This window comes from Natator depressus, chromosome 1, assembly GCF_965152275.1.
Source record: "Natator depressus isolate rNatDep1 chromosome 1, rNatDep2.hap1, whole genome shotgun sequence".
NCBI classification, from domain to species: domain Eukaryota; kingdom Metazoa; phylum Chordata; order Testudines; family Cheloniidae; genus Natator; species Natator depressus.
The window spans coordinates 214,492,186-214,516,371 of record NC_134234.1 but is presented as its reverse complement, the minus strand read 5'-3'; the positions used below and the strand labels follow the sequence as shown (position 1 = coordinate 214,516,371).

The window sequence follows — 24,186 nt, the reverse complement described above, 5'->3', positions numbered from 1 at the left end:
TGGGAATGACTTTCCAGTGGAAAAATCAAAATTTTCCTGACAATTGAAAATTTTCCACAGAAAATGCCTTTATTTGCAGAAAGTGAATTTTCCATCAACAAAACATTCTGACAGAACTGCCGACTAGCTCTGCCACAAGGGCTACGTGGGGAAAGCCCAGACCTCAGTGGAGATACTGATTGGGGAGGATCCTTTCATACAGACCCTGTTCCCCATTAAAAGAGGATACAGTGCAAGTGAGGTGACCTCCAGGGGTGTATATCCTGCAGACATCTCAGGCCCTCTTCCTTATTTCAAAGGGGGTGCAGTGGCTGGAGAGGTAGACACTTTTAATATCCATCTTCTCCCTCGGAAGGGGTTGCTAGTGCCCTTCATTCTACTCTTTTTGCTGAACTATCTGATACATCTGTCAGTGTTTTCTGTCCTTCTGATCCAGGTACACCTATGGGAAACCTGTTCAGGGGAAGATAAAGGTCACTTTGACTTGGAGCCTGATGGATCTCCTTAAACAAGAAGAAAACAGGATATTGTCTATGAGAATTGGGGAGTATATGAGCCAGGTGAGCAGATGAGGAAGGGGAGATGACAGTCACCTCCAAGAACAGAATGTCGGTCCATCTAATGTATCTAGGCATTTCTAATGTGCCCTGGTCCAGCTAGTCTGATTATTATTTCTCCTGCCTCACCGAAGCAGATCATAAATAGATCTGTCCTGTTATCTTGCCACCTGAATTACTACATTAAAGCACTGGTCCTGCTCCTCCTGTCTCCCATATCTGACAGAAGCCAATGCTGAATGGTTGGCGGGGGGAAGTATTGTAGGGCTGGCTTGACCTGAGTAATTGGACATGGGTGAGGTCTCATTTCTTGGGAGACAGGATTAGGGAAGTAAATGGACCAACAGCCTGGAAACAGAATGTCTGTGTTTGCTAAGCCCTCTAGAACATGCAGCACTATCCCACAGGAGGAATTTCTTCTTCCAGTACCCTCCGTCATATCCCATGGAAGCAGATCACTGGTCTCTCGCAGCTCACCCCTCATTAAACCAGATCAGACCACCAATTATTCCATCTATTCCAGAGGTCTGTTTCCTCCCATAATCAAACAGATTATTGATCTATCTCGGCTGTCTGGTATCCTGGTTCTGACAGGGGCCAGCACTGGATGCTTCATAGCTAACCCCCATACACAATTTGTTCCATATTCTTCTCCCAATGACTCCAGATCCTCCTCACTCAATCTACAAGTCAAACGAGGATTTTCTAAATGTCAGTACTCAAAGCTGAGACCTGAAAGTCCAACTGGGTCTTTGCAGCACTAACAACCCAACCAGCTGTAAAGGCTCTGCAGCTGGAACCCCATCACAATTCTGCCAATGAGGCACAAGGCAGGTTGGATTCCAGCTCTCTGCTGTAAGAGCTCTGCAGGGTTAACAGGAGCAAAACCATGTGTGTTAGACACAGAGCACAATAACAATACTATTTTGCCCTCTCTTCTGCATCGGAGGGGCTGAACATACCCTCAGAGAGGGTCAGAGATTTCCTAGGCCAGACGGGATCACCAGATCATTTAGTCTGATGTCCTGTATATCAAAGGCCACCAACACCACCCAGCACACACACACTAAGCTCAACAACTGTACTGGAACCAAAGTATTTTGGCCTTAAGAGACTAAACTATTATGTACAACAGGCAGAGAATAGGAAAGACCCTCTACCAATACTAGCTGGCTGAGCTCGGCCTAGCTCAAGTTGTCAAAGCCTGTGTTTTTACAGCTAAGGTCATGGGGTTTAGTCCCAGTTCTCTCTAGGGATGTGTGTGATTTCTCTAATAAACATACCTTTTGTCTGCAGCCATGGATATATCATTCATCAGTGCCTGTCTAATCAATGCCATTTCTCCTCTCCCTAAGTGAGGAGTCCACCATGGGTTTGATAAGATGTACATGGTTTTGAACTTTTAAGCAGTCATGGGACAGAGGGGAGGATTTTTAAGACTACCCAACATCTATAAACCACAGCCTCGCTCACGCATCTTTCTTTCTCTCTCTCTCTCTCTCTCTCCATCTATGTCCCCAGACGAACAAGAAAGGTTGTGCCAATTTTACAGTAGATATGGATGACCTAGAAGTAAACAGCACTGCCTACGGGAGCTCTTTTTTCATTGCAGCAGAACTGGAAGAAGAAGGAACAGGTGCGGGGGAGGGGAGGACGCCAGGAGGGGAAGAGGAGAGGGGAGACATAGCTAGCGGCCTGTGCTACTCTTTTGCCGTGAAACCCTTGACTAACTGCATTTGTGTTTGGTTCCCTCCACACTTCTCCATTTCCAGTACAGGTTGTTTTTAACCTCGGATCTTTCAGCCAAGCCTCAGCCACTTCCAGTTTCTGGTATCTTCAGGGGGACTGAATTCCATTGTGTCTTGGTTATGTTGTGTATTAGGAGTCACTAGTCTTCTGCCATACCCGTGATTAGAATTCCTCTTTCTAGGCTCCCTGCTCACTAGATTTCTTAGTTCCCCAAAGAGTGTCCAACAGTCACCAGCCAGTCACTAAAGTAAGCTCCAGCTCCACAAAACGTGACTCTCAATCAGCCACAGAACCATAGCTAGCCGTAGGCTAAGCAGCCTCTTATCCCTATGTCCCCAGTCAGGCATAAGAGTCTTTCCCCCACAATTAGTCCCTCACCACAGTCTCTTTGATAAGTTCCTATGCTAAGGACTAGGTAGTCTTGTTCACATATTCCTGTCCTTCTTCTGCTCTCTGGCATCCCCAATACCAACGCTGTTTTCTTCTAATCTGCCCCAAATGCCTCCTCATCCATCAATCAGACCATAGCATGCCACGCTCCAAACCCCCACCAGCTGCCCCTTGCGCACTGTATCGAGCGCTAGCTTTTCTCCCCTGCCTTCAGGGCTTGACACAGCTCCACCCCAGCCTACATCTCTGACATCATCTCCTATTGTGTCTTTCTTTGTTCTGTCTGAGCCCTCCACGTCCCCCCTCTGCCATCTCCATGCCTTTCTCCGTGCTGTCCCCTGTGCTTGGAATAACATCCCAATCCCAGTCTGATTGCCTCCCAACCCGCTCCTCAGTCAGGTCCCTCCTGAAGACTTGCTTCTTCTGCATGGTCTTCAAACACTAACCTTCATCAGTCATAAGTCCTCTCCAGGCCAACTGCACATGGGAGGGAAGACATGGGAGAGTAAGCAGAGCTTGACATATTTTACTAAAGTAACACAGTCCCTTGGCTCTCCCAGTGCATCTTATCAGCCAGTAATCAACTGCCTTAGTTGGTGTGACAAAGTCTCCCCATAGTGGCTGGCTGCAGTAACCAGAGCAGCCTCCTCCCTACCCCCAAATAACAGAGCTGCTCCTTTGGCTCTAGTAATAGTGGCTGGTGCTGAAAGTTGTGGGTTCAAGTCTCAATGTCCATATGGATGTGGCTCAGGCTTGTTATGTAGCTAACATTTTGACTGTAAGCTTCATGGGGAGGTTTCAAAGTAACAGCCGTGTTAGTCTGTATTGGCAAAAAGAAAAGGAGTACTTGTGGCACCTTAGAGACTATCCAATTTATTTGAGCATAAGCTTTCATGAGCTGCATCCGATGAAGTGAGCTGTAGCTCACGAAAGCTTATGCTCAAATAAATTGGTTAGTCTCTAAGGTGCCACAAGTACTCCTTTTCTTTTTGCTTCATGGGGAGGACACTTGCCTTATTTTTTGTCTCCTCTAGTGCGGAGTGCTTAACAAATGAGTCAGCATTTAACAGATGTCTCCTCTCTCCACCCAGGAGCCACGAACATGGGAATAGTCTCAGCTGCTATCGCTACCAAGATGGTGGAGGTGAACTTTGTCAATCTCAACCCCTTTTACAAACTTGGATTTCCATACATGGGAAAGGTAACACACATTCCCCCCTTCCCTTCCCAAGGCAGTGACACCTCTTCATACTTGGGAGGCAGGCATGGGGGAGAGGCAAGAATAATATTGCTGGAAATAAACTATGTGGAAAATGCTCAGCTGGTGTAAATTGGTGTTGCTCCATTGAAGTCAATGGCGCTATGCTGATTTATGCCAGCTGAGGATTGGATCCTCTCTGTCCACCTTTATGAGAAATTCTGACATCCCCCCCCCCCACACACACACACATTCCCTCCTCTCTCCTAGCCTAGTCACCAAGTATGGGGAGTTAACTGTTTGGAAGATGGATTCTGTGGTCTCTGGAGTGCTTGTAGGAGCATTTCTCAACATTCTCCAAGAGTGATGTACTCTTCTGCTCTTAAAGATCTGTCTCTGTAAGAACATACATGCAGGGGATGGTGTTATCTTTAGAAAGGTCTTTGCACAGTCACGTCAGGCCTAGCATAGACGACTGTGTAGTGATTTGACAGCAATCACTTCTGACCCCAATGCCCTAGTGTGGTGCTAGAGAGCATGGTACTGCAGCAGGTGGTGTGGGTGGCTCAATAGGGGATACTTTCCCCTCTGGGTCAGTACGGACCTAATGCCCCAGTGTGGGCTAGGAAGAATTGTGCTGCTGGAGTTTCAGATGAGATTTAAAATTGAAGTCCTAACCATTTCCAATCTTTAAGGACTAACTCTGTACTATTATGCAAAGGAAAAGATGTGTTAAACTCTGTAGCCAAGATAATTATCTTTCTTGTCCTTAAAATGCCCCCAGTAGTCTCTCCCTTTCCTTCTTGTCCAAAACTCCTGCATATTGTTACTCTGCTGCTGATGTTGTTTCAGCAATGGACATTAGGACCCTTATATTCTGCCTGTAACCTATCAAGCACTTTGAGCCTTTATGTGGAAAGGGTTAGTATTAAGTGCCAGAACTCGCCTGATTTCCAGCACGTAGAGGGTATCATGTCTCCCAACCCCCCCAAGCACAGCGATTATTGGAACAGGTCGTGTTTATTTCCCTTTCTTCTCTGCAGATGTGCTTTACCATCAATGATGTTCCCATCAAAAACCACACTGTCTACTTGACTGTGGATGTCAATGATGTGGAGACGCACCTGCCATACGTCACAGATGAGAAGGGCGAAGTCCACTTCTCACTAGACACTGCGAAATGGAACAATACTCTGGTTTCTCTGAGGGTGAGTCACAAAGGTGGACAAAGCAGGGTCAGAGCTAGGGGGGGATCTGAAGAAAGATCAGAGGAAGTGGAAGCAGGCTGTGGACCCTTGGACTCCCGGCTCCCAGTACTGCACGTTGCTCTGCTCTGCCTTCCTTGGCAGCTTTAATGAGCCCTTCCTGTTAGCTGCCTGCCTTGACCAGGAAGACTCGTAGCTCCATCGCAACAATTCAGCCCAATGTCCCAACAAAGGAAGTGCTTCCCTTGGGCAGGAGGAGCCTCCTTAAGTACAATTATATCTCCCTCTTCAGTCTCCCGTTTCCCTCCACTATTTGTAACCTTGGCAATATCCTTTACTCTCATTGCTTCTGAGGCAGATTTTAAGATGTATTTTAAGAAATGCTATCACCTACATACCTGTCACTGGATGGGCACCAGTGTCCCAGAGGTATATGTGCCAAAGCCCCTTTCCTGATCCCCCACTGCCATCCATTCCCCACAGCCTGGGAGCTGGATTGGAACCAGTGCTCTACAACTGAAGTGCTCAACATTGTCTTCCCTGACACTCTGGCTCTGTTCTGTTCCCCTGACACTGCAACCAATGACTTCCCGGTGAAAGTCTCCATAGCCTGTTCCCAGTAGCATGGCTATGTATTCTATGTGCAAAGCATCAAGTGCTCTGCAGCCTGGGCCTAAGTTCTGTGGTGTGGCCCCTTTGCTTCCTCCAGCACTTTGGGGCAGACAGCTGGAAATATCAGGGCAGCTGCAGGTCATTTTTAGACATGGAAGCTTTGCTTGACGTAAATATTGAGGATGAATAATGCAACCCCTGGAGTAGCCCATGTCATTCATTGTTATAGCCTGGGTTTAACCTTGCTGAAACTGGTGAGGTTAACGAACGCCCTTTGTTTGGGTTCAAAGAAGAAACAATAGTGGGCCTAACCCAAAATGCAGGCCCACATCACTCCCAAAACAAAGGCATCTATCACTTTGCCCAGGAATTACAACTATGTGGATGGAGAGCTTTGCTGGGTACGGTTTTGGGGAGACGTGTGTGTGTGGGAGAGAGAAGCAGGAACAAGAGCCAAGAAACTGATAGAAACAGGCAGAGAAGGAGGCTACAGACGTAGCCTGGACCGATCATGGAGTGGCGGCCCTGGGAGAAGTCTAGAGAAAGGTGTTGGGTTGGATTCTGGCTAAAAGATTTGGGGCTGTGAGCAAGGAAAGTATTTCCTGTAGTTTGGTTCCTCCTGTGTTCAGAGAAACTGGACTTTGTACATTCCTTGTAAACACAAAACATTGCATCAAAGAAATGCCTGACTCCAGTTTGTGCTCCCCACCGGAATAGACTACAAGACTCCACATTTTTGGCTAGCTGCTTGGGTCAAAAGGGGTAACATTGTTTTCATATTAAATTCAATTTATTTTACTCTGCCTCATAACTTTCATTTTTCAATCTGCTGCGTATTATGGTACTGAGGACACATAGTTGCATTATAGATGTTAGAGAAAGCTAGAGGTTTGGGCAGTTGAGCAGGGGATAACTGGGACTTTTGGCACCTGGGGAGGTGCAGAAGGCAGGCTGGGATTCTCGGACAAGTACATTAACTATTTCACTGCAGAAATATCCAGCTAACAATGTTGTCCTGTAACTGTTATCTGTAGGTTTCCGAGTTAACACATTATTGCAACGAACAGGCAGTTCATACCTCTCTGGCTGTCTGCAGACTCAGGCAGGTATTACTGACTGCATGCAGTTCACATTTAAGTTCTCTGAAATCGAGTGATCAAAACAGAATTGAAAAGAAAAAGGAAGCTCATATTCTGGAGTTCAATTCTGCTGTAATTTCTGCCTCTGTGGATTACATGGGGCCCTGGACATATAACTCTGGTGATCGCACTGAGTATTTCCCACATTTGTAGGCTCCTTCATTGGTTAATTCTGACAGCCTGCCATGCATTTTTGCTCTGAAGGGCAGATACTCCATTGTGAACATAACCGAGGGGGATCTCCACACCATTGCAATAGTGCACCAGGAGGCTTTCAACTGGCTGAAACCTTTCTACTCCGAGAGCAACAGCTTCCTAGAGATCCAGCAGGTGGAGGAGGAGCTGCCCTGCGACCAGGAACAGGAAGTGCGGGTGGATTATATCTTGGACCGGAATGAGCTGGACCCTGGGGCAGATCATGTGGATTTCTATTATTTGGTGAGCACCCAGGGCAATTGGATCACATTTCTACAACAGTGGCATGCAAGAGGGGTAACTATTTATGGGTCTATAGGCCAATTTGTGGGTTTCATTTTACGCTTGTCTTCATAGATGTCTCGCTACCTGGAATGCATGTCTCCGAAATCCCCCTCGCCAGCCTCCCAGCCCCACAGCATTTGACAGCCAACCCAGGTAGCTCATCCAGCTAGGAATGTCTTGAGCCAGCCTTGGGGGACAGGCTATTTTCCCCTGTTGCCAGTCTGGCCTGACTCTGTGGGTGATACCGGAAGGCATGGCTGCCAGGTGAGCACCTTGGCAGCCTGGCCTTGGATTTCCCACGGGTCCCATTGTTCAGAGGAAATCTGAGGCAGCTGGTCCCTTGTCCATTAACAGTTTAAAGATAAAGCACCTGTGACTGTCTCTTCCAGTCTCTCTCTCTGCTCTGCATTTTCTCTTCTCAGAACCCTGGCCCCCTGAAAGGCTGTTCTATCTCCTCCGCAGGTTGTCTCAGGAGGCAGGATCGTTCTCAGTGGACAGACGCAGGTGCCAGTTGGCCAGGATGAGAGTAAGTGGAAAAACCCAAGATGCACATGAAATAAACTCCATGGAAATCATCATAATGGATCAGGCTATTGGGACATCTTAGTATGGTAGGCAGGCTCCAGCCACACCAGGCTATGGACAATCTAGTCCAGCATCCCACCTGCTGCCTTGGTCTTTCTAGTCTAGTATCCTCCCCATTATGGGAGGTTTTTAAGAACAGGTTGGACAAACACCTGTCAGGGATGCTCTAGGTATACTTGGCCCTGCCTTGGTGCAGGGGGATGGACTAAATGACTTCTTGAGGTCCCTTCCCATCCTATGTTTCTATGATTCCTTGACTGGCCCATGGCAGATGCTGTCATAGAGAGGCATAAAACTCACACCTCACCTGTTCAGCAGTCTTCCATGAGGGAGGAAGGTTTACTGACCCTGAGACAATGAGGGGTCAGTATATCGGGGGTGGGGGGGGGTGTCAATTTTATCCTGGTGAAGGTCTCTGTTCTTATCCACATGTCACACTGTCTAGTGTGGCCAGGGCCAGTGCAAGGATGTTTTTGCCCTAGGAGAAACATCCACCTTGCACCCCCCCTGCCTGAGGTGCCACCCCCCACCTCGAGGCTCCCCACCACCCCCTCGGGGAGCCGTGCAGCAACTCCCCCCCCCCCCAGCCTGGGGAGCCGTGCAGCAACTCCCCGCCCCAGCTCACCTCTGCTCCACCTCCTCCCCGAGCATGCCACCGCTTCTCCCACCTCCCAGGCTTGCAACACCAATCAGCTGTTTGGCACGCAAGCCTGGGAGGGAGAGAAGCAGAGCGGGGCAGCACGCTCAGAGGAGGAGGTGGAGAAGAGGTGAGCTGAGGCAGGGAGCGCCGCCCCCACCCCCAGTTACTTGCTGCAGTGGGCCCTCCCTGCGCCCCTCTGCCCCAGCTCACCTCCACTCCACCACCTCCCTGGAGCGCACTTTTGGCTGCCCCCAACCACTTGGTGCCCTAGGTGACTGCCTAGTTCACCTAGTGGTTGCACCGGCCCTGAGTGCTAACCTCAGGGCAGACTGCCAAAAAACAGGGCAAACACCCCAAACTGGTAGTATGTTCTGTGATTAGATTTCACCAAGCCAGTAGCAGGTGTGAACTCCCAAAGCCCTGTAATAGTCTGACCATGGAGTCAGACAGTCCCCTTAGTCCAGCTTGCCTGGGTGGCAAGATAGACTGATAGTCACAATAATATTCAGATTACTCCTAGTCCCAAAGGAGTAGTCACTTACCCCACATCAGTTGTGATCAGATCTCAAACCAAAGACAATGTCTATAGCTAATCCTGTCATAAATGAACTTAAATGTATTAACTAAGAAAAGAAAGTTATTTACTAGGTTAAAACTGGAAACACACATGAGTTACAATCTTAAATTTAAAAAGGTAATATCTTCTATAATAAACAGCTCTAGATGTTCGCTAGGGCTGACCCATGCCAAGCAGCATGGGGATCTCTTGCTAATGTTTAGGAATCTTTGCCTCTCTGAACCCAGAGAGCATAAAAGGACTGGTTTCTCCTTGTCAGGGATTTTTATCCCCTTTGTACCAGAATCCAAGCTGATGGGATGAGTTCATACGCAGGTTTCCTCTTCCTGGAGGGAGTAAGAAATGGAATCAACAAGGTCTCTGTCCTTTGGTGCTACACAATGCCTCATTTGACTTCAGTGGGCCATACTGTGTGCAGGACAAGCAGTTTACCTTAATTAGTGCTTCTTTTCCTGTTTGGTGAGTGTGACAGGGTGCAACTCACCACTGCGGTGCCTCCTGCTGGCTCTCTGGGGAACTAGCACTACACTCTCTGCTGGTGGTGTCTCATCCACTGTCATCTCTGTTCCTGGACCCATGTCACTCCCAGGAGTGAGGCATCTTCTTCATAACACTGCCCTCCAGCTGTGTCACACTCCATGTTCCCCCCTTCCAGGGGACCTGCAGTCCACCATCTAGCCACTTCCTTCAGTGGCCCCAGCACCCTCCTTGCCCTTGTATCAGGGCCTCAGTCTGCAGATCTGTGCAGCCTGCCAGGAGCTGCCTTTAGGTCCCTAGGTCTCTGTCTGCAGCACTGCTTTGCCCAGGGTGCTTGCTACCCTTCACCTGCAAGGCAGTCAGTCCTCTTCCCTTCTCAAGCTCCAGGGAGTAACTGACCCTGTGCTGTTCTGCAGCCCTTCTTATACAGGCCAGCCCGGCCCTGATTGGCTTCTCTTATTAGCCCTTCTATGATTGGCTACCTCCTGCGCAGCCTCCCTAGGGCTGCTTTTAACCCCCTTTCTGCCAATGTGGGGCAGATGCCCCATCACAGTGAGTTACACAATTAGAGAGGTTTATAATGCAAACACTCAATCTATCTTTATACCATGGAATACAGATATTATAAGTAGGATTAATACATGCAGGATCCTACAAACATTCCATAAAATCTAAACACTAAACACATTCTTATAACTCTAGTATCTATTTTAACAATACTAACCCTCAGGTAAGCCAAACTAGTTTCCAGCTGTGCATTTGTCAGTGTTCAGTGAGACCTGTGGCCTTGGCATTAGTTGGCACTGGTCTGCCAGTGTCACACCACATGCAGGAACCATGAAATCCTCTGCCTCAATAACATCCAGCAACAGTAAGTTCCACCCTTTTTTTCTGTTTCACATGGATCTAAATAATCCTTTGCTTCCCACTCCTTCATACAGCACTGAAGGGCTCCTTCTCATTGACTCTGCCCATCAGCTCTGAACTTGCACCCTCTGCCAGGCTTTTGCTTTACGCCATATTCACTGATGGAGAGGTGGCAGCCGATGTGGACGTGTTCACAGTCAGCAAATGCTTCAAACACAAGGTGAGTGTCGCCCAGGAAGTGGGGGAAATGGGATATGTGGCAGAGGGGCGATCTGGCTGGGATGACATACACTCGACAATCCCTGTGCCCTTCTGTCTGTGTTTCTAGCAGGCTCTCTCCCACTCTCCCTCCCTCTCCCAGTCTCTCTCTCCCTCTCTGTCGCTCGTGGCTCATACACCCTCATTGTCTTGTGCCCCTCTTCCATTTGATAAACCCATCCTGTCTCCTCCCATAGGTGACACTGGGTTTCTCAGAGGAGGAGGACCTCCCAGGGTCGAAGGTCAATCTGCACCTGAAGGCCGACCCTGGCTCCCTGTGCTCCATCCGTGCCGTGGACAAGAGCGTCCTCCTGAAGGATGATAGAGTCATGACACCAAAGAGTGTGAGTAAACCTGCTCTGTCCCAGCCACACCCTGGCCAGACTAACCCCGCAGGAGGTACCAGGCCAGAGGAGAACTCTGATGTACTGGAACAGGGCAGTCACATGAGGTGGGTGCACCCAGCCACCACCAGCTTCTCTGACCCCTTACATTATGCACTGGTTGCCAACAGACCTTTATCTCACTCTGTCCCCTTGCCAGGCAGGTGGCTGATTCCTCCTTGTTCCCACAATGGCTGCTCCAGGGGCCACCCGTGGAACGAAGGCTGTGGGGGCAGCAGGCAGAGAGATGGAAGGGGCAGCTTCACAGGAGCAGTGGGAGCTCCCTCCAGGGAAGGTGTGGTTTGGCAGTGGGTTTGCTGCTGGCCCTCTGCTTGCCCAATGTGGCATCTCCTGCTGTTTCACCTATGCCACATTTCTCTGCCATGAGGGGGTCTGGGCCAATGGTTATATCAAGGGGCTGGGAGCCAGGACTCTTGGGTTCTAGTCCAAGTTCTGCCACTGACTTGCTGGGTGACCTTGGCCCTTGGGTCACTACATCGCTCTGTGCCTCAGTTTCCCTTTCATCTGGTATGCGGGTTGTGAGACTTAATTCACTGATGCTCATATGCTTCTGTGAGGCCCATGTGTGAAAAGCTTTGGAGATGGGCAAAATAGTATCCTAGAGTAACAAACCTGTGCTACCCACGACGTTCTTTGGCACTGTGCTGCAGACTGTGGCTACTCAAAACTTCATGCTGGTAACAGGGGTAGAATTTAGATCTCCCTGCTCCAAGAGGTCTTGAGGGAAAGGAGAATTGCCATGAGCTTTTAGTAGTATGGGGCCTATGATGCAAAAGTTGAGCTGTCTTGCTCCTTGCTGGTAGAGGACTATGGTTCTCTCTCTCTCTCTTTCTCTCACACACACACACTCTCACACACATCAGTTCAGTGCAGTAACCTCTGTTTTCCCATTCCAGGTGTATGAGCTGGGATCTGAAGAGGATTATATGATTGGCGGCCGAGGATTTCCTTATCGTTTGGAAGACTTTGAGCCATATCCTTGTCTCCCCCCTGTCTTTCCCCTCCTCCCCACCCCCCGGAACAGACGCTCCTTGATGGGAGCTCCCTGGTATCAAAGTGAAGCTGATGTCTATAGTCTGTTTAAGGTGGGTACCTTCTTTGCTCCTGCACAAAACTTCTCCTAAGCCTGTATTGGTCACTGGTATGGCGTATTGTACATACATGGGAGTTTGTAAGGAAAACTAGAATTGTGAGATTTGCTAACAATCCTCTGTTCCCAGGACCGAATTAAGTTTGATGGGGGCCCAGGGTTCTTATAGTTTGGGGGTCCTTCCCTTTGCTGTTTTACCACTGCTCAAAGCCAAACACTCTATTTTTAAATTCCCGCGGTTATTTCAGGCCCGGTTTTGAAATGTGGTATATCAGTTGTAAAGCTGAATGAAAGTTAAAACAAACTAAACCATTTTAAGTCCATCACCTATTGGTGATGAATAAATGGACACAAATCAGATGTCAAGAATTATAACATCCAAAAACCAGTCGGAGAACACTTCAATCTCTTTGGTCACTCAATTACAGACCTAAAAGTGGCAATTCTTCAACAAAAAAACTTCAAAAACAAACTCCAACGAGTGACTGCTGAATTGGAATTAATTTGCAAACTGGATACAATTAACTTAGGCTTGAATAAAGACTGGGAGTGGATGGGTCATTACACAAAGTAAAACTATTTCCCCATGTTTATTCCCCCTCCCCCCCCACACTGTTCCTCACATGTTCTTGTCAACTGCTGGAAATGGCTCATCTTGATTATCACTACAAAAGGTCCCCCCCCCGGCCCCGGCACCGCTCTCCTGCTGGTAATAGCTCACCTTACCTGATCACTCTTGTTACAGAGTGTATGGTAACACCCATTGTTTCATGTTCTCTGTGTATATAAATCTCCCCACTGTATTTTCCACTGAATGCATCCGATGAAGTGAGCTGTAGCCCACGAAAGCTTATGCTCAAATAAATTTGTTAGTCTCTAAGGTGCCGCAAGTCCTGCTTTTCTTTTTGTGGATACAGACTAACATTGCTGCTACTCTGAAACCTGTCACCTATTGGTAGTAATACACATGGTGATGTATGTCTTTAAATAGTGAATTCCCTACAGCAGTGGTATTCACTTACATTTTCCAGTGGGCCGGATAAGGCTGTGTCCAAATCTTGGCAGTAAAAGGGTGACCTCCAGGGCCAAAGGGCCCGTCAGGTGTTTGCTCTTTAGTGAGCCTGCCACCAGACAGGGGTCGCAACCTTCCAAGAGTGGTGTGCCAGATCGTATTTATTAATCGTAGAATAAAAGGTTAAAAGTGCTGGAAGAAAATATTCCAACAAAATATGGCAAACAAATAGCTATACAAATACGCTGTTGTGCTATTAAAACAGCATGCTATTAATATTAATTCTGTTCAAACTATGCCATTAAAATTAGAAGTTAAACTCAAAAGAAATGAACAGCCCTCTAATTTTCCTTTCTCATTGCCAGAAATTTAGTTGACACTCGCTCATGCTATTTTTTCCCCCCAGAAAAGTACGGCGCCGCACTCAGTTACTGGATCACTTTATGTTGCATAAGGATCTGATCAAGTGCCTGATTAGAAGTGTACCACTGTACATTGAAATGCATCAATCCAGTCTAGCTCCAGTGTGTTTAAACGTAAATGAAAAGTTTCTAAGCTAAAGACATGGCACAACGCTAAACAGAGGGAAAATAAACTGAAGTGCATCTGCCCAGCCCCCGTCAATTCAGTCCCCCAGTCCTCTTCAGTTCTGCCCTGTAGCCCCCACCTCCCATTGGCTCAGACCTCAAATCAGTTCTGCCTCTTGCTTTCCAATCTGCCCATCAGCGGTGCCTCCCCTAGACTCACCTCTGCTGCTACTGGGGCTCTTCACCCCCAGCCTGGGTTGTGGGGGCTGCAGCAGGGTCCCCCTCTTACCCTTTCAAGTGGTGGGGGAAGCTACAGTGGATCACAAGCTGAATATGAGTCAACACCATGATGCAGTTGCTAAAAAGGCTAATATCATTCTGGGGTGTATCAAGAGCAGTGTGGTAGGTCAGACACAGGAAGCAATTGTCCCGCTCTGCTTAGCACTGGTGAGGCTTCAGCTGGAGCACTGTGTTTGATGCTGGGCACCACACTTTAGGAAAGATGTGGACAAATTGGAGGGAGTCCAGAGGAGAGCAGCAAAAACAAGAAAAGGTTTAGAAAACCTGACCTGTGAGAAAAGGTCGAAAGACTTGGGCATGTTTATTGTAGGGACGAGAAGACTGAGGCGGGAACTGATCACAGTCTTCAAATATGTTAAGGGCTGTTACAAAGAGAACGGTGATGAGTTGTTCTCTGTGTCCCCTTAAGGAAGGGAAAAAAGTAATGGGCTTTCTGCAGCAAGGGAGAAAAACTTTCTAACTCTAAGGATAGTTAAGCCCTGGAATAAGCTTCCAAGGGAGGTTGTGGAATCTCCATCATTGGAGGTTTTTAAGAACAGGTTAGACAAACACCTGTCAGGGATGATCTAGGTTTACTTGGTCCTGCCTCGGCACAGGGGGCTGGACTAGATGACCTTTCAAGGTCCCTTCCAGTCCTACTTTTCTATGATTCTATGACCTCTCCAGCCTACGCCACTGTCAGAGGTGAGGTTCGGAACATGAGGAAAGAACAGAGATGGGAATTATGGTTTCATTGCAAGGGATTCTCCTCCCAAATCTTGCTGTGTTTTTCCAGTGATGTGTGAATGGTCTTTTACAAGGGCAAAATGCCCATTGCAGTAAATGAGTTTTGCAGGTGACTTCAGCAAAAGCAGAATCCCACTTGTGATAGTGACTTATACCAAAGGCTTCACAGGACAGTCTAAGATTTATAATACAGGAAATGCCTTTGGACTACGCTACCCAGAATCCTCAATAACAAGAAAAAACAAACAACCCAAGAATAATGATCTTTGGAGGAGTAGTGGTGGGAAAATGACCTTTCAAATCGAGGATTTTTCTCTGTTCACAATGACCCATAATGAATGACTGTGTACCAAATGGCAAGACTCTAACTTGGCAGGAACGTATATACTCTACAGATGCTTATACCTTACATGAATGGTTAAGGCACTTCTCAAAAGGTTATTACATAACTAGAGGAGTTGTGCAATAACTACTCGGTTTTGTCATGTATAAAAGCGACTGTTACACATAAAGATTGAAATTCATCCCTCCTGAAGGGATGTCACATCCAGTGGAGTCACATCCATGTCCGTTGGACTTACCAGGTGTGCATTCAGCCCAACATTTCATCCTCTCCTGGGGTCAAACCCTGGAATCCTTATTCAAACCATTGCGCCACATGCTTAGTTAAGCCCCTATTCAGATAAGTTGCCAGTAACTTCCATGGGAGTTTTCCATGAGTTAGGACTGAGTAATAAATTGCATAAAAATCCTAGAGTCTGGCCTGGTGTTCCGATACTGCACGGTCCAACTTTTGAACAGATTTATAACATAGTAAAGTTGATTTTGTTCATGAATTGTTTTTTAATAGATTTAGTGGAGCTGATTCTGAGCTCATTGTTATCAGGGTAAAACCTGGGTAATTCCATTGACTTAGGTAGAGCTGAACTTGATTTACTCCCATGAGAGAGAAGAATCAGCTCCAATATTTATCACAAATTTGTCTGCACTTTGTCATACATTTTCCTGGGCCTGACAATGTGAAATTTGGATTCTATATGAACATACAGAATTTTGCAACACTTTGGCTGCCACAGTCTCACTAATTAGAATTTGCTGTGATGGTTTTTCTTTCATTGTTCCCCCTTCCCTCCTATTGATCATTTTTTTGTTCTCTCCATTTTCTACAGCAATTGAGAATGAAAATTTTAACCAACACCAAAGTGAAGAAGCCCGTTTCCTGTGAACGGCCAACCTACAAGAGAAGAATTTTGCACACTGCCAGAACCCAGGACAGTGATAATGGTGAGAACTGAATAGTCTTCTGCCGACTCTCTGCCAGAATGTGTCTGACTGAGGGAGGCTAATCCCCACCTCACACACCCCTTTCTCCTCTCTGAACCTGCTGCCGCAGCCTTCCCTCTTGCATCTTTTGTTCTATACACAAAAAACCATACTATGAAGGACCCATATGGGCAAAGAGGGGTCCAGCTAACTATGTTTATTAACTATGTGCAACATGCAAGGCCAACTACTTATAAACATTGCTGCTCTGCGTGGGTTCTTGTGGCTTCTGAATCACACAACACCGTGAACACCACCAGAAGTCTAACAAACTCTATCCAACACAAAAAATTACAACTAATTACAACACCAATTACAACTACTCCACAACACACAGAACACCACCTCCGGGAGAAACCATGGCACCAGTACCCACCACATGAACTCTACCTGAATATCATCAATTTATCAAGACTGCCCTTAACTAAAGACTGCCCTTAACTAAAGCTGAATTATCTGTTCTCTCTAAGGGACTGAACTTCTGCACCATCACAGAACCTGATACCATACTAACATGTGGAGAATTAGAAGACTTCTTCTGCCAACTCCACCTCGAAGAATTCCTTCATAATAATGATGACACAACTCACAATTACCATGTCCCCTCCAACAACTGTAAGAAAAAAGAATCATCTGACTGGACACCACAGAGCGGACAAAACCATACTCTTGATCATGACATTGATTGTTCCAGGAAAAAAATGACTGTGAAGTACTTAACAAACATCACATCCACCACAATGTCTCCACCATCAAGAGGAAAGCTATACAGTATCTGAAATCTAACCACGAGATAGTGGATGAACAGGCAGACAAAGAGGAAGCCAGCATAGTCCTTAACCATGTTGATTATTAGGGCCCTATCAAATTCACGGTCCATTTTGGTCAATTTCACAGTCATAAGATTTTAAACATCGTAAATGTCATGGTTCAGATATTGAAATCTGAAATGTCATGGTGGAGTAATTGTAGGGGTCCTGACCCAAAAAGGAGTTGGAGGAGTAGCAAGGTTGGGGGAGGTTGCGGTGCTGCTACCCTTACTTCTGCGCTGCTGCTGCTGTCGGTGCTGCCTTCAGAGCTGGGCAGCTGAAGAACGGCAGTTGCTGGCCGGGAGCCCAGGTCTGAAGGCAGAGCTGTCACCAGTAGCAGGGCAGAAGTAAGGATGTCATGGTGTGGTTTTGCCACTTTTACTTCTGCACTGCTGCCTGCAGAGCTGGGCCCTCAGTCAGCAGCCTCCGTTCTCCGGCCGCCCAGCTCTGAAGGCAGCAGCGCAGAAGTCAGGGTGGCCTGGTCTGGTATTGCCACCCTTACTTCTGTGCTGCTGCTGGTGGGGAGCCGCCTTCAGAGCTGGGTGGCCAGAGAGCAGCAGCTGGTGGCCGGGCCCTCAGCTCTGGAGGCGGCGCCCCACCACCAGTAGCACAGAAATAAGGGTGGCAATACTGCGGTCCCCCTAAAATAACCTTCTGACCCCTCTTGCAACTCCCTTTTGGGACAGGATCCCCAATTTGATAAATGCTGGTCTGCCCCATGAAATCTGCATAGTACAGGGTAAAAGCACACAAAAAAACCAGATTTCACTGGGGGAGACCAGATTTCATGGTCTGTGATGCATTTTTCATGTCCGTTAATTTGGTGGGGCCCTATTCATTATGTTAACATGGCCAACCAACAACTCTCTGACACTATCTACTATTATGAACTCAAAGAACACCTCACACCACAATGTACCCATGAATTTAAGGATATCATTAAATCCTTCCCCAGACAACTCCAAGAAAAACTCTACAAACTCCATCCCCGCACGAACCCACCCCAGGGATGTTCTACGTGCTTCCCAAGATACACGAACAAGGGAACCAAGGCAGACCCATTATATGTGGCCATGGCACTCTTACTGATGGAATATCGGGACTCATAGAAACCATCCTCAAACCACTCAAAGGGCCACCTTCCTCCAGGACACAACCGACTTAACAGCTGGCTGTATTTTAAAGAATCCTTATTGAGGTTACAGGGATAAACCATCCCTGTGTGTAGAAAGAATAGTAAATATGGCAGGCGACCAGCTTGGCTTAACAGTGAAATCCTTGCTGATCTTGAACACAAAAAAGAAGCTTACAAGAAGTGGAAGATTGGACAAATGACCAGGGAAGAGTATAAAAATATTGCTCGGGGATGCAGGACTGAAATCAGGAAGGCCAAATCACACTTGGAGTTGCAGCTAGCAACAGATGTTAAGAGTAACAAGAAGGATTTCTTCAGGTATGTTAGCAACAAGAAGAAAGTCAAGGAAAGTGTGGGCCCCTAACTGAGTCAGGAAAGCAACTTAGTGACAGAAGATGTGGAAAAAGCGAATGTACTCAATGCTTTTTTGCCTCTGTCTTCACGAACAAGGTCAGCTCCCAGACTACTGCACTGTGCAGCACAGCATGGGGAGGAGGTGACCAGCCCTCTGTGGAGAAAGAAGTAGTTCAGGACTATTTAGAAAAGCTGGACGAGCACAAGACCATGGGGCTGGATGCGCTGCATCCAAGAGCGCTAAAGGAGTTGGCAGATGTGATTGCAGAGCCATTGGCCATTATCTTTGAAAACTCATGGCGATCGGGGGAGGTCCCGGGCAACTGGAAAAAGGCTAATGTAGTGCCCATCTTTAAAAAAGGGAAGAAGGAGGATCCGGGGAACTACAGGCCAGTCAGCCTCACCTCAGTCCCTGGAAAAATCATGGAGCAGGTCCTCAAAGAATCAATTCTGAAGCACTTAGAGGAGAGGAAAGTGATCAGGAAGAGTCAGCATGGATTCACCAAGGGCTAGTCATGCCTGACTAATCTAATTGCCTTCTATGACGAGATAACTGGCTCTGTGGATGACGGGAAAGCAGTGGACATGTTATTCCTTGACTTTAGCAAAGCTTTTGACACGGTCTCCCACAATATTCTTGCCAGCAAGTTAAAGAACTATGGGCTGGGTGAATGGACTATAAGGTGGATAGAAAGCTGGCTAGATTGTCGGGCTCAACGGGTAGTGATCAAAGGCTCCATGTCTAGTTGGCAGCTGGTATCAAGTGGAGTGCCCCAAGGGTCGGTTCTGGGGCCGGTTTTGTTCAGTATCTTCATAAATGATCTGGAGGATGGTGTGGATTGCACCCTCAGCAAGTTTGCAGATGACACTAAACTGGGAGGAGTGGTAGATACAGAGGGATCTAGACAAATTAGAGGATTGGGCCAAAAGAAATCTGATGAGGTTCAACAAGGACAAGTACAGAGTCCTGCACTTAGGACGGAAGAATCCCATGCACCGCTACAGACTAGGGACCGAATGGCTCGGCAGCAGTTCTGCAGAAAAGGACCTCAGGGTTACAGAGGATGAGAAGCTGGATCTAAGTCAACAGTGTGCCCTTGTTGCCAAGAAGGCCAATGGCAATGGGTGCTGTATAAGTAGGGGCATTGCCAGCAGATTGAGGGACGTGATCATTCTCCTCTATTCGACATTGGTGAGGCCTCATCTGGAGTACTGTGTCCAGTTTTGGGCCCCACACTACAAGAAGGATGTGGAAAAATTGGAAAGTGTCCAGCAGAGGGCAACAAAAATGATTAGGGGACTGGAACACATGACTTTGAGGAGCGGCTGAGGGAACTGGGATTGTTTAGTCTGCGGAAGAGAAGAATGAGGGGGGATTTGATAGCTGCTTTCAACTACCTGAAAGGGGGTTCCAAAGAGGATGAATCTAGACTGTTCTCAGTGGTAGCAGATGACAGAACGAGGAGTAATGGTCTCAAGTTGCAGTGGGGGAGGTTTAGGCTGGATATTAGGAAAAACTTTTTCACTAGGAGGGTGGTGACGCACTGGAATGCGTTACCTAGGGAGGTGGTGGAATCTCCTTCCTTTGAAGTTTTTAAGGCCAGGCTTGACAAAGCCCTAGCTGGGATGATTTAGTTGGGGATTGGTCCTGCTTTGAGCAGGGGGTTGGACTAGATGAGCTCCTGAGGTCTCTTCCAGCCCTGATATTCTATGATTCTGTGACTTCCTCCAGAAACTCAACAACATTAACTACATCCCACAGAACAGCATCCTTGTCGCCACGGATGTCACCTCCCTACACACTAGCATTCCTCACAATGACAGCATAGCAGACTTCCTCAAATATTTACAGGACAATGGACACTGCTCAGATATCCACCTCAAACACATCTCCAAACTCATCCATTTCATCCTCACCCATAACAATTTTACATCCAACAACAAACACTTTGTCCAAACCACGCAAACAGCCATAGGTACTAGAATGGCTCCCCGATATGCCAATCTCTTTGTGACCGACCCTTGAAGTCATTGTCCTGGTGTCAGACTGTCCTACTGAGGGGCTGATGCCCTCACACACCCCTCTCCTCTGCCAGAACTTGATGTCCAAGTGCTGGGCTGTCTGTGACTGAGGAGAAAATCTCCCCCTGAAACACTAAACACAGTAGCCCGTACATCTTTACTGACCTGCCCCTTTACTCTCCACAGTCATTCCCTTGCCTGTTCCTCAGCCACATGCTGGTGTGGCGCCAAGCCCCGAGAAGGAAAGGAAGACAAAACCACGGACACATTTTCCAGAGACCTGGATCTGGGATCTGGTCCCTGTTGGGTGAGTGACCCCCCACAGGTCCACCTCGGAAGAAAATCACTGGTGATCCCTGAGCATGAAACCCTCTGCCATCTCCAGAGGGTGCTGCGCCTCACTTCGCAGTGCCTCATGATGGGATTCAAATACTCCTCCAGCATAGGGGCTGAGGAGAAGCCTTTGCTGGAAAATCCCTATCTTCATTATTTGTATGGTGCCACTGTAGGAAGTGGAAGCTTCTGTCTATACCCAGCGGGCTGCTCACGTTTCCCAAGCAATATATCATAGTCACACATACACAACAGGCACCCAAAATTTGACTGAAACATTTAGCGACCTCTTTGAGTCTTCAAAATGGGGGAAACAATTCAGTTCCTCCCTCCCCAGTCTCTGCTCCCTGTCTTTTATTTGGGGGTTTATGAAGAGATCTATGTGAAATAATTTGCATTAAAGAAACTGGTGCCCTAGAGATGAAAGGTTTTGTACCCAATTGCCCTATCCCCCTGAGTCGACCAATGCCCCTGAGCTGGCACTGGATGGAAACCAGTGCCCTAGAGGTGAAAGGCTCCATGCCCCATTCTCCAGTGCACTGGCTGCCCCAGTCTGGCTTGTGGTGATGCTGAAGGATCTGCTGTCTCTATCCATTCTGCAGTGAGGAAGGAAAGGCATCTCTCCAGGCCACTGCTCCTGACACCATCACAGAGTGGCAAGCCGACATGTTCTGCATTGCGGATAGTGGCTTTGGACTCTCACAGCCGGCCAAGTTCAGGGTCTTCCAGCCCTTCTTTGTGGATGTGACGCTGCCATACTCTGTGGTCCGGGAAGAGACCTTCACCCTGAAGGCCACCATCTTCAACTACCTGAAGGACTGTATCCAGGTGAGTGCTCTCCACCCTACGCGACCCCATGTGCCCTGACAAGGACGTACCCACAGCTCTTCATCCAGAGACTGAGTACACTAGGCTCTGAAGTGCCCTGGTCCTGCACATCTGGTTCACACCATGCAGATTGATGCCTCATAGTACCAGAGGTTCCTTCTCCCTTAAACAGCTGCCAGGTTCCCACAATGGCGCTGGAACACTTTTTGGAGTGGGGGTGCTGAGATGCACCCCTCTTACCCGTATCCACGCCCTCACAGCCCCCTAGAGCTGGCACAGGGAGCAAGGCCGTGGCTCTGGGAAGGGGTAAGGCGGCCAGGAGTAAGGCGGCCAGGATCCTGCATGTGGGGCCGGCGGCTGGGAAGCTGTGGCTGAGCAGGACCCTAGGCCAGCAGCAAGCCCCCGGGCTTGGGGCTGGCGGCTGAGCGGGACCAGTGGCCGAGCAGGACCCAGGGTTGGCAGTGACCCCCAGGCAGTAGCGGGACCGGCAGCCGGGACCCCAGGCAGCAGGGGTGCGGGGTCGGTGGCTGGGAACCTGGGTGGCCGGGACACAGGGCCAGCAGCTGGGACCCTGGGCGCAAAATCTGGGGATGCTGCAGCATCCCCCAAGCCCCTACTTCCTGCACCTATGGCTGCCCAGGACTAACATGCTGCCCGTGCGTTTGTTCCCCTCATGCTCAGGTGCACACCAGCCTGGCAGAGTCTCTGGAGCTCCAGGTGGAGTCTTGCACAGGCTGCCAATACACCAGCTGCCTCTGCGCCAATGAAGCTAAGACCTTCTCCTGGAACGTGACAGCCACCAAACTGGGTGAGGCAGTTGAGAGGGCAGTGGGAAATCTGAATGTCCATCTGTTTCCCCATGTGTCTCTCCCGCCCCCTCCCCTTTGCCAGTCTTGGCTGTGAGCCCTCAGTGATGCTCTCCTGTCGCCTCCCCAGGCAAGGTGAATGTCACCGTGAGCACCGAGGCACTGGAGTCACATGAGCTGTGTGGCAATGAGATCGCTGTGACCCCCCCACGGGGACGGACCGACACTGTGATACAAGCCCTGCTCGTGAAGGTCAGTCAGGCTTCAAAGGCAACAGGAGGGTCCAGCCCTGGGACAGTATGGTCAGAGAGGGAAGTGGGGCTCCAGGGGGACATCAGCCCCTCAAGCACAGATAGACCAGCACAGGGCAGCATGTTCAGGGAGGGAAAATGAGGTGGTGGGGAGAGATTAGTTCCCCTCTGGCACTGGTACAATGGCACTCAGGCAGCAGGATTACGGAGGGGAAATGAGATATCGGGGGTGAGTAGCCCCCCCGCAGGCACAGACAGGCTGGCACTGGGACAGCGGTTTGCCTTTCTATCATCTCCTTTCAGACTCACACTCCTTTTCCTTCCATAGCCGGGTGGTGTCCTCGAAGAGAAGACTCACAATGTCTTCCTGTGTGCTACAGGTATGGATGGACTAGTCCCCTGATTGCTAAGGCTTGTAATGGAGTCTTCTGTGTTATTTCAGGGCCCCAAATAGTGGAGACAACTGTTCAGAAAGTAAGCACTGAGAGCACCATCTCTTTCCGAGAGAGAGGCGCTCTCGGGCATGAGTACCATGCCCATGTTGCCATTGCACTCAGTGCTGTGAGGAGCAGCTGCCCGGGGTGAGAAGCGCATGCTGTTTGTATGGGCAGATCATGCTGCCAGGGTCTTCACTATCACGTTTAGTCTCTTCCTTCTTCACACTCTCTGAGTGGCGCCTCCTCTTGCTGTGTTGGGCCCATGATTCCCACTTTCCCCAATCTCCCACAATGTTAATTCTTGGGTTTCCTCTCTCTCAGAGGATCCAGTTACTGATGAAGTTTCCCTGAAGCTACCAGAAGGAGTCTTGGAAGGATCAGGCCGAGCCACTGTCTCTGTCATTGGTGAAGACCCTTTCCCTATTTCCTCGCTCCCAGGGGGAAGATCTCATGCAGCCTCTGGCACTAATGCTGCACCAACCCAAGGCCTCTGTCAGACATGGCTGAAGCTTATTGCCCCTGAAAGCTATACAAAAAAACAAAATCCTTTTCTGGAGCCGCCGCCCTCCCGGAAGAACTATTCAGAATGAAAAGAACCCCCAGTGGTTGGACCGGGAAAGGCAGTCTTTTGGGGAGACCATGCCACAGATCTTAACATTAGGAAAGATTTCTTGAAACCAAGCCTGAGAAATCCACGCTTTGCTCAAATTTCATCCCAGTTTCAGTCTCTGGCAATCCCTGCCACAAATAAATCCTCTCACCCTGCAGATAACTGTAGAGGGTTTTCATCTGCCCACTCTCCTTAGTTATTGCAGATTTAGTTCTTTTAGTATCTCCTTATAAATAATCCCTCAAGCCCCATAATTAGTGTATTTCTTTCTCCAGGGGCTGCTCTCGTGTGGGTTCATGGGTTCAACTGCACCCACAGAAATCGTGAAAACCAGGGTGGGAAAACAGGCAAACATACACTTCTCCTGGCCTGGTCTGGAGTGGGGGGTCCTGGGGTGGAATGTGGTTTGGAGAGCGAGTTGCCCCACACTCACCCTGCAGTGGTAGCTCCTGTCCCACGAAGCTGGGCCCACTCCCAGGTCATGA

The 24,186-nt window shown here is 48.5% G+C and overlaps 1 protein-coding gene across 1 annotated transcript in view; it reads left to right on the top strand.

Annotated features, from left to right (window-relative positions):
• Positions 1-24,186, top strand: part of LOC141974881 (alpha-2-macroglobulin-like protein 1) — a 48,966-nt gene that overhangs the window by 9,521 nt on the left and 15,259 nt on the right. Inside the window, exons 9-24 of the mRNA XM_074934915.1 lie at positions 437-560; positions 2,079-2,193; positions 3,788-3,897; positions 4,938-5,102; positions 7,055-7,288; positions 7,793-7,856; positions 10,551-10,696; positions 10,932-11,078; positions 12,035-12,223; positions 15,963-16,077; positions 20,623-20,743; positions 21,372-21,597; positions 22,279-22,405; positions 22,534-22,655; positions 22,983-23,034; positions 23,413-23,496. Of these exons, the coding sequence (XP_074791016.1) occupies positions 437-560; positions 2,079-2,193; positions 3,788-3,897; positions 4,938-5,102; positions 7,055-7,288; positions 7,793-7,856; positions 10,551-10,696; positions 10,932-11,078; positions 12,035-12,223; positions 15,963-16,077; positions 20,623-20,743; positions 21,372-21,597; positions 22,279-22,405; positions 22,534-22,655; positions 22,983-23,034; positions 23,413-23,496 (2,141 nt within the window). The remainder of the gene's footprint in view (positions 1-436; positions 561-2,078; positions 2,194-3,787; positions 3,898-4,937; positions 5,103-7,054; positions 7,289-7,792; positions 7,857-10,550; positions 10,697-10,931; positions 11,079-12,034; positions 12,224-15,962; positions 16,078-20,622; positions 20,744-21,371; positions 21,598-22,278; positions 22,406-22,533; positions 22,656-22,982; positions 23,035-23,412; positions 23,497-24,186) is intronic.